Source organism: Meles meles, chromosome 9 (genome assembly GCF_922984935.1).
Source record: "Meles meles chromosome 9, mMelMel3.1 paternal haplotype, whole genome shotgun sequence".
NCBI lineage: Eukaryota > Metazoa > Chordata > Mammalia > Carnivora > Mustelidae > Meles > Meles meles.
The window spans coordinates 103,784,621-103,794,265 of record NC_060074.1 but is presented as its reverse complement, the minus strand read 5'-3'; the positions used below and the strand labels follow the sequence as shown (position 1 = coordinate 103,794,265).

Below are 9,645 nucleotides of genomic sequence, written 5' to 3'. Positions count from 1 at the left end.
CCCACCCATTTCAGCTTTTGCCCTTCCCCCGCCTCCCCCAGTCCCACGCCAAGCTTCGGGCAGAATTGCTTATGATCCCTAACCAATACCCAAGGAATCCCCCTGCACCCACCCACCCACCACATTATTATCGCTTCCAAATGAAGACCAAAACCAAGAGCGCTAATTGAATTAGTCTATTGAAAGGACTGTCAGGTACAATGACGTGGCTCGAGGCCCCACATTTCCCAAGGTCTATAGGCTTTGGGGACCTGCGATGTATAGTCTGACCTTCTGGCTCATAATAATACCGCCGCACTTGTAGCAGAAATCTCCTCGCATTCACTCCCAACAAAACCGCTGGTCACCCAGTCCCCGTAGGAAGGCTGCACGCTATTGTGTTGCGACAACTCATTCATGTCCCGCGCCACGAGGCCCCACCGCCATCTGATCTACACTCGAAATGCGATTACCACCGTGTGCATGCAACACGCTCGTACTCTCGGCCCATCGCGCACACGCCTGGCCAGGCTGCAAGGGTTTCCTTCACAATTCTCACACCCATCCTCCAAAGAGAGGTGGAAGCAGGTGGGACCATGGCATTTGTCTCTGTCTAAACGAAATTCAAAATTCTGCAGAAATGCAGAATTGCAGAAATGCAGGTTGGTGGGAGATCTCTTTTTTTGGAACACCCCGCACCCGAACCCTCACAAACACATTTCTTTGAACCCGACTGGCTGGTGGGGCAGACTTGGGGGTACATGCTGAAATGTGCATACACAAGCCTCCTGCCATACACACAAATACACAGACACACAATCAGCGCTTTCATAGACTCTCTTTGTGGTTCTCACATACACAAGCGAATAGACACAAATACAGGCTTTGGCCCCCATGGCCATAGGCCACTCTGCAAATTGATAAGTGGTTTTTGTAAGAATGGGAAGAGGAGAGGCAAAGGTATAATTTCTCAGCCTTCACCTTGAAAAGCACTCATCACTCTTCCTGCTATATGACCCTCAGACTTCTCTAGCACCCCCCAAACACACAAACATACTTCCTGTCTGTTTGGCCAGGTGCCTTTTGCTCAGTGGAAGCCCCCATTAGCCGCAGGGAATGCAGAAAATGGAGGAAGTAGTCTGGGACTGGGAGAGAGGCAGTAGCGTTGGGGGTCTCTCTATCCTGCTTCTCCCACCCACCACACCACCACCAGTGAAAGCCTCTTTGGGCCCCCTCCTTCCCACGAATGGGGAAATAAAATATAGGGGTTCCCCCTTCAGCATTTAAAACAAAAAAATCTTTTTCCTTATTCTCCACCTGAACGTGGGCTGGGAATAGAAGCGGAGCCTGGGGACTATCTACTGTACAGATGTGGCTAGGTCAGTGGCCTCCTGTGCAGCCTCTTGCCCTGGGGAAACTGCACAGCTCAGAACTTGAAGGCAATGGAAACTGACAGTGGGTGCCTCCAAACTTCCATATCTTTGGCCCAGAAGCAGAGGGCATTTGGAGAAAGGGACTAGGTTCTCCTGCTTGTAGATTTCCCCACTTGCTTCCTGTCAGACTACCTTCTGGCCATCCCCACCTGGATATCTATCAAGTTGGAAGAAATTCCTTAATTGTCAAAGGCAGAAAGGAGTACACCCCAAACACACAGCCACACAAATGTATTCAGATGAGTACCTACATACGGCTCCATCCACATTGCAACCCCTTTACCCACAGACTCACAACTCACCCAGCCAGTACTTCCTCACCCACATGCCCAGACCTGAGCCCACTCCAAGTCCTCCGGAACCCCTCACACACCCATCCCGGCCAACATTTGCTCACTCTCAGCACACACACACTCCACTTCCAGGCTTGCTAGGACACCAACCCGCTAGCACACTGTGTTCATTTTCAGGAAGGAGAGGAGGGCGTGGGCCCGGGTGGGGGTCAGGGAGAGCTGAAGGTGCTGGGTGCTGAGCATCCGGGGGCGCAGGCTTGGCCTGGGGGAGGTTGGGGGGGGGGACCAAGCAGCGCGCGGGAGCGCCGCTAATCCAGCCCCAGCTCGTGGGCCACGGGTGCATTTATCATCCCATTACTGTAACAAATCCGGGCTCCACTACATGAAAGGTAAAATGAATTACCGACGTTAAGCCGTCAATAAAGTCATTTCTGTAAATGGTGTCTCCAAAGGGCCGCCGCATTATTCAGCTGGCTTTATCAGCTGGCTGGAAATTACGTGGAAGAGCCCGGCCGCGCGGCGCGCGGGGCCGCTCACTTTGATTAAGCGTCTTGCCAGCGCGATGTGACAGAGCTTTTGACCAGGGTTTTATTCACAGGCCTGTGATGAACGCCAAGCTGATCAGGCGGAATGAAGAGTAATTAAAACCTATAAATTATCTTCCGCAGCCCTTCTCGAGGCGTCTCCTGCAGGCGAGATAAGGCGTCGAGACCCTATTTACGGAGCTGAAAGGGACCGCGGCGCACAAAAGCTACGCGGCTAAATAGGATATTGATAGTGTCCTAATTAGAATTTAATTAAGTACCCACGCTCGCTTGCGGGATAAAGATTTCAATTTTGCGAACTTAAATATAAATAAAATCCCACCCCCATTTCGGGGAGAAAAGGGTGGGGGCACAGAGAGATTTCGGGGAGCCCTTGGGTGTATAACTGAAGACGACCGGGTAGACTCCAAGGTGGGGTTGGGGGGCAGCTTGGGAGGGTTGGGGAGATCACCGCGGGCCTGCTTTGCGCAGCGCTTCTGAAAATGGTTCCGGACCCAGGCCGCCGGTCAGGTATAACCAGGATCTATATATATTTGAATATAGGGTTAGTATAGGAATATAGGGTTAGTATAGGAAGGCCCTCGGCTGACCCGAAGATCCAGCCAGCAATCCGAACGAACTCTCGCTCTCCACCAGCGCCTCTGAGGAACTTCGGCCCCTGCGGTGGTTCGGCCTTTTGCGGGTTTTCGTTTTATTTTCCTCCTAACCCTCTGTGACTTTTCGGGGGGGGGGGCACGGGGGAGTTATTTTGTATTATCCTATAAGACAGTATCCCCAGAGACCCTTTCTCCGACGTCCCAGTTAAGGATGGCAGTCAGGGAGAACAGGTTCGCTGGAGCTCCAAGCTAACATCCCGAAGAAGGCCTAGGTTGCCCGAGCCTTTCTAGCCACTCTCCAGTACCGCAGGCTTCAGGACACAGTCTGAGCCTGGCCCTCCAAAACAGCTGGACAGTCAAACCCTGCCGGTGTCCAGCGCCTCACCTCCCCCCACCCCATCCTTAGCGACGGGGAAACTTTTAGGGTGCCTCGACGAGGAAACCGCAAAAAGGGGCCCAGCGCAATGGAGGCGGGTCTCCGTGAGCGTGGAATTGGCATGAGCCTCCGTGCTCCCCCAAAGCTTGGGAAGAACACGCAGGGCTAGAGCCAGAGGCCTCCAAAGAGTCGAGAACAATTCCAGAGAAATCTGGGCAGCCGGGGTAAACTCGTTGTCCACATCGTCAGCTGGCTAGGGCAAACACTTAGGGTGCAGTACTTTCATTTGTTTGATTTCACTTTGCAGGAAAATCTAACCAGAGGTTACCGTAAACCAAAAAGCCGTGCCCCGCGCACATCCGCACTCGGACTTGTTCAGCCCAGGGGCCAGCCCAGGACAACTCCACGATGCCCAGATGGCTTCAACTCCGGCGGCCAGGGGAAAAAACAGGCGCCCGGCGCGACCGGCGCTCGGGCTCTCTCGCGCCCTCTGGGCTTGGCTTAATGGCGCCAGGACAGCTCCCGGGGGTTGTCGAAGATCCGGACAGGGTAGGACAGAGTAGGAATACTCCGGAAAGGACATGCAATGCAGCTGGCCGGCATGCACTGCAAAATCTACAAACAGCCGGTGCTAGCTAGGCGCAGCTGGCCTCCGGAGTTTGCTATTTAAGAAAAAAATAAAGGGCTTCTCTGAAAGTAACCAACTCTAGGTCTATTTCACATCACCCACCCTCTTCGTCTCACCCCACTCCCTTTACACACACACACACACACACACGTGACAACATTTCACCCTTCATAACAAGAAAAAGAAAATAAAAGGCTGAGTTTCTTAGGCATAGAGATGTACAAGAGCCGAGGCCCCTGCCTCCTGACCCTGTGCCCGGCGCACACGCACCCATAATCCTGCATTTCTCCAACAAGTTGTTTATGGAGTTGCTTCTCTATTTGCCTACACCCCGAAATCCACCCCTCCCTGGTCACTCCTTTGCCCCTTCCTCGGTCCTGCCTTGAAAGAGGGGGAGGGGCTTGGGCGCGGGTGGGGGAGGGCGAGAAGGAGGCGCTGGGCCCTAGCCGCGGCGCCCCCTCTCCGCCTGCGGCCGCCGCCCCCGGATTATTTATCCGCAAAGTCCCGCGCGCTCCCATTGGGCCGAGGCCCGGGTGTCAGCGCGAGTCCTGGCTCGCCATTGGCCCCGCACACGTGCGGCCTGACTCACGTGCTTCCGGTTTGAAGGCAAAAAGTGTGCCTGGGTGATTTTTTTTTTAAGCGAGAGAGTTTGTGCAAAGATCCGAGCTGTCAGAGATTTGAGGGGAAAAAAAAAAAAAAAAAAAGGCAGCCCCGGCGCTGGCGGAGACGCGCTCTCCCTGCAAAAAAAAGCAAAGGCGATTAAAGGCGCTGCCAGCCTCGCGCTCTGGGCACAGCTGAGCGTGACACTCGGGGAAGTCAAACCCCTCACTACTGCCTAGGAAGATGGCTAGACTTTAAAGACTATTTTTTCCCTTTAAGAAAAAAATTTATTGGAGCTTTTTTTTCTTTTTTCTTGCTTTCTTTTTTTCTTTTCTTTTTTCCCCCCCTTTTTGGCTGTGGCTTACTCCCCATTTAAAGCAAATCATTGAATCTGGTTGCAGAAAGAAAAAAAGAAATAGCCAAGTGTCTCCATATCTGGATGTCTACAAATTAGAGAGAGGGAGAGACAGCGAGATCTATCTGCTCGATAAGAGCGAGCGATCCAGGCCAGACGCCTGGGCTTTTTTTCCAGCACCCGCCCCGTGCCTTCGCTGGGGCTTCGCCGGCCTCCTTCCTCCGCGCACCCCCACGGGCCGCTGGCAAAGTGGGGTGGGGAGCGAGGCGGGGGGGGCGGGGGCCGGCGCGGCGGCCGGGGCGGCGGGGTGGCCGAGCATGGAAGAACAGCAGCCGGAACCTAAAAGTCAGCGCGACTCGGGCCTCGGCGCGGCGGCGGTGGCAGCGGCCCCGGGCAGCCTGAGCCTGAGCCCCGGCGCCAGCGGCAGCAGCGGCAGCGATGGAGACAGCGTGCCGGTGTCCCCGCAGCCCGCGCCCCCCTCGCCACCCGCGGCGCCCTGCCTGCCGCCCCTGGCCCACCACCCGCACCTCCCCCCGCACCCCCCGCCCCCGCCGCCGCCGCCGCCGCAGCATCTCGCGGCGCCTGCTCACCAGCCGCAGCCCGCGGCCCAGCTGCACCGCACCACCAACTTTTTCATCGACAACATCCTGAGGCCGGACTTCGGCTGCAAAAAGGAGCAGCCGCCGCCGCAGCTCCTGGTGGCGGCGGCGGCCGGAGGAGGCGCAGGAGGAGGCCGGGTCGAGCGTGACAGAGGCCAGACCGGCGCAGGTAGAGACCCTGTCCACCCGCTGGGCACGCGGGCGCCGGGCGCCGCCTCGCTCTTATGCGCCCCGGACGTAAACTGTGGCCCACCCGACGGCTCTCCGCCAACAGCCGGCGGCGGTGCGGGTGCGTCTAAAGCCGGGAACCCGGCGGCGGCAGCGGCGGCGGCGGCTGTGGCGGCGGCGGCGGCGGCGGCGGCGGCCAAGCCTTCGGACAGCGGCGGCGGCAGCGGAGGCGGTGTGGGGAGCCCCAGTGCGCAGGGTGCCAAGTACCCGGAGCACGGTAACCCCGCCATCCTGCTTATGGGCTCAGCCAACGGCGGGCCGGTAGTCAAAACTGACTCGCAGCAGCCCCTCGTATGGCCCGCTTGGGTGTACTGCACGCGCTACTCGGATCGCCCGTCCTCCGGTGAGTACCCAACCCCCGGCTGTGCCGTAACTTTTGGTCCCACGGACAGCCCCAGAACTCTTAGCCGCCGCCGTGCTGGGGAGAGCCGACCCGGCCTTGGGTGCTCTCTTCTCTCACGCCTGCTTTCTCCTCCTCACCTCGGTCCCAGTCACAGCCCGGTGTGCCCCCAGTTCTGTGCTCTTGGCCTCTGTGGCCACCACTCGAGAAGCTGGCTACAGCTCCTGGCACAGGAAGCTCGAGTCTGGGTCCTTCGGTTTTGCACTCCGAGCCCCTCGGGCCTTCTTTGTGTATTACCTTTATTATTCTAAGAAACACACACACACACACAATCAGCCATTGATTTTTCTTCGGGGGAGAGGGGATGTTTAGAGCCGGCGGGAAGGTGGGCCTAGTGATCTGGGTCTGATCTCCTGCCAGCCTGGTGGTCGTGCGGAGGCCAAGGAGCCAGGCTCAGATCAGAGAAATAATCGTCACCTTCTCGATATTTACAAACACAAACACCATCTCGATATTTTCTGAGGCCAGTTCATTTACAGAGAGATAGATTGGAGGGCACATAGAAAGAGAGGATAGCCTTTGATCGCTGTGCCTCTTCCCCAGGCCGGGTAAGCTAGAGTCTGACCCGGGTAGGTAGAATGCAGGGAAAGATGGTTGCCAGAACGATCGGTGCGGAGAGTCCCTGGCTCCTGGTTCCATAGAGCTCAGAGACAGTGGGAGCGGAGAGGAGACGGGTCAGGCTCTGGCTAGATCGCGGGGGCACGGGGCATGACTGGCAACCTCCCAGGCAGCTTCTCCGTGGCACTTCTCGCACATCCTTTCGGCCCTGCCCCTTCCTTCTTTCACTGCTTTCTTCCCCGCATCTGCCAGTTAGCAGATTCTTGCCAGCTGAGGTTGTTTTTCTAGACCTCCTTCGGTCTTTTCCCCGCGTGTCCCTCGCGCTTGGAATCCCCGAGACCGAGAAACTTGCGCTGGGACAGCCCTAGGCCCCAGGAGAGGAGGCTGGGGCCTGCCCGCCTGCCGGGGCTGCAGTGGCCGAGAGGCCCCGATGGGCGCGGCGAGGAGGGCGGCAGGGGTTCTGGCCTACAATTGCTGTTCCGGGCACCCTGGTTCGGTCGGAGACCGGGCACAGCGTAGCCATGCGCCGCCGCTCGACTCCGGCTGGTGTCTAGCCTCCCCACGGTTGCCGGCCGGGCGCGGATCGATGCGCGCTATCAGCCCCCGCCATCTCGAGCCCCGTTATTGACACGTCGGGCTCCCTGAACCTCCGAAAAGCTGCTTTGATTGACTCGCCTGATGGATAGAGTGATTGAGCTGTCAGGCTGTGCGGCTGGCCAGGAGGCTACGATTTTATTACAAGTGTCCGTGCCTCTGCACACACGTACACAACAACACTCCTCACAAAGTCCGGGAGGCACAACGCACAGCAGGGCCTTTACGGAGATGGGCACATTTCCTGGGCCATCTCTGTTCGCTCAGCTAATTACTAATCTAAACTGAGGCTGTTCTTCCTCCCCGCCCCACCTCTCAGTCCTCTCTGCACAGATCTCAGCAGCGGGCCTTGCCTTTTGTTCTTGGCCGCTTTCCCTCTTATGTGCCTGGGGAGGCAGAGGACGGGCTCCTCCCAACCGAGCAGTTCAGGGAGGTGAACCTCAGCCCAGACCTGAGTCGCTGCAGTCAGCCAGGCCTGGACTCTTTTGTCATAGGATAGTTGGTGACCCCAGGCGCTGGCTTTCCCTGGGAGACAGCAGCCCAGCTTGCCCCTCTGTTGCTAGGGTTGGAGATGCTAGTGAAGACCCTTCTTTCCAGACAGTTTCAGATATGAAAAGGCCCGACAAGGACTTAACTTGGCTCAGGGAGCTCCCATAACCAAGACAGGGCCCATCAAGTAAATGCCGGAAGCCTTGGGGCTAGGGCTGCGGAAACAGAGGTGCAGGCTTTGAAGGCTGCCTCCTCTTACCCCCTTCTCTCTCCAGGGCTGGTCCTCACAGCAGCTCTCTTTCCAGACTAGGTTTTGGGAGAGACCTCACCATCTTGGGGAGGTTTGCTGGGGCCTCCTCCCATTACCATCATAGGGGCAAAGCGCAGGTTTGTGTCCGTATTGTCCCTCTGGGTCTCTCCCTCTGCCTGTATTTTGCTCATGAACAGGGAGGAGGGCGGATGTAGTCTCCTTGCAAATGTCATAGATGGGCAGGGGAAGCAGATATGGCCTGTTTTTGTTACATAGGACTTTTCAGTCCAGAAACTGTAGGGTTGTATGTTGAAAAGAGCCAGAAGGGAGACCTTGCCTGTACAACTGGGTGGAGGAATGGGGAGTCCTCTTTCTTACTGGCACCATCCACAGGGAAAGGCAGAGAACCCTGGGGGCCAGGGTCATGTGGGTAAGGTGTGCCACTGGGTGAAAGCCTTGTTCCCCCTTCAGAGAAGGGGATGGTCAGTGTCTCCCTGGGCCCCTAAAAAGGCTTTCCTTCAGGCCAAAGAGAAGGGAGGAGCAGAGAGAACATACACCAAAGAGTTCGGATCTAGGAAGCCCCTCACAGCCCTATCCCCTTGTTTTCTAGGGTCAATTTCTACAAGCAGATGGGGTCCTATCCTAAGTGCTGGGCGTAGGTGCATTTCTGGAGGAGGAAAGGAGGATTAGTTTGCAGACTGGCAGTTCCCTCAGAGCACTCCTGCCCGGTATCTTCGCTGGTCTAGTCTTGAGCCTCTTTTTATTCCAGGGCTGTGAAGACAGTAGACCCCTGACCTCCAACTCTGGGATCCACCGGATGGGGCTCCGAATGTCTCTCCATCTTGGATTATGGGATTTAAGCGTGGCGCGCGACTCTCTGGTTCCGAATTGGGGCGAGGGGTGCACGGACAAGCAGAGCCAGTTTTCCTCCGCGCCCCTTCTGGCCCCCCAGAAGGGAAGTCGGCGACCCCAACAGCCAGGCGATTGATCTCGGGGCCCGCGGGCGGGAGGGAGCCAGGGACTCAGCAGGGCCTCGGCTATGGCCCGGAAAGCGCGGGGCGCGATCCTCGCTCGGCTCTGCAATTCTCACGGCTTCCTCTGCCCTCTCCCCACCCCCTCCCCTCTGCCCTCCGTCCCCACCCCACCCCCCCACCACCCGGCCCTCTCCGCCGCTGCAGGTCCGCGCACCAGGAAGCTGAAGAAGAAGAAGAACGAGAAGGAGGACAAGCGGCCGCGGACGGCGTTCACGGCCGAGCAGCTGCAGAGACTCAAGGCGGAGTTCCAGGCGAACCGCTACATCACGGAGCAGCGGCGGCAGACCCTGGCCCAGGAGCTCAGCCTCAACGAGTCCCAGATCAAGATCTGGTTCCAGAACAAGCGCGCCAAGATCAAGAAAGCTACAGGCATCAAGAACGGCCTGGCGCTGCACCTCATGGCGCAGGGACTGTACAACCACTCGACCACCACGGTCCAGGACAAAGACGAGAGCGAGTAGCCGCCCGCCGGCTGGGGCCGCGCGGTCCGGCCGCCGCGCCCGCGCCCCCTCCTGGCATCGCCACCGCCGCCGCCGCCTGGCCGGTCCCACGCCCCGGGAGAAAGAATCCGCGCACAGGAGGGAGGGAGCAACAGGGAAGACAGAGAGAGTCTCAGAATGGAGAGTCACGTTTGAACGAACCATTTTTTAAAAAGGGAGAAAGACTCGGACAGGTGCTATCGAAAAAT

The 9,645-nt window shown here is 57.7% G+C and overlaps 1 protein-coding gene across 1 annotated transcript; it reads left to right on the top strand.

Annotated features, from left to right (window-relative positions):
* The first annotated feature begins 5,122 nt into the window (after positions 1-5,122).
* On the top strand, positions 5,123-9,418 carry EN1 (engrailed homeobox 1). Its single transcript, XM_046018025.1, has 2 exons — positions 5,123-5,975; positions 9,102-9,418. The coding sequence occupies exons 1-2, from the start codon at positions 5,123-5,125 to the stop codon at positions 9,416-9,418; spliced, it is 1,170 nt and encodes a 389-aa protein (XP_045873981.1).
* The last annotated feature ends 227 nt before the right edge of the window (positions 9,419-9,645 follow it).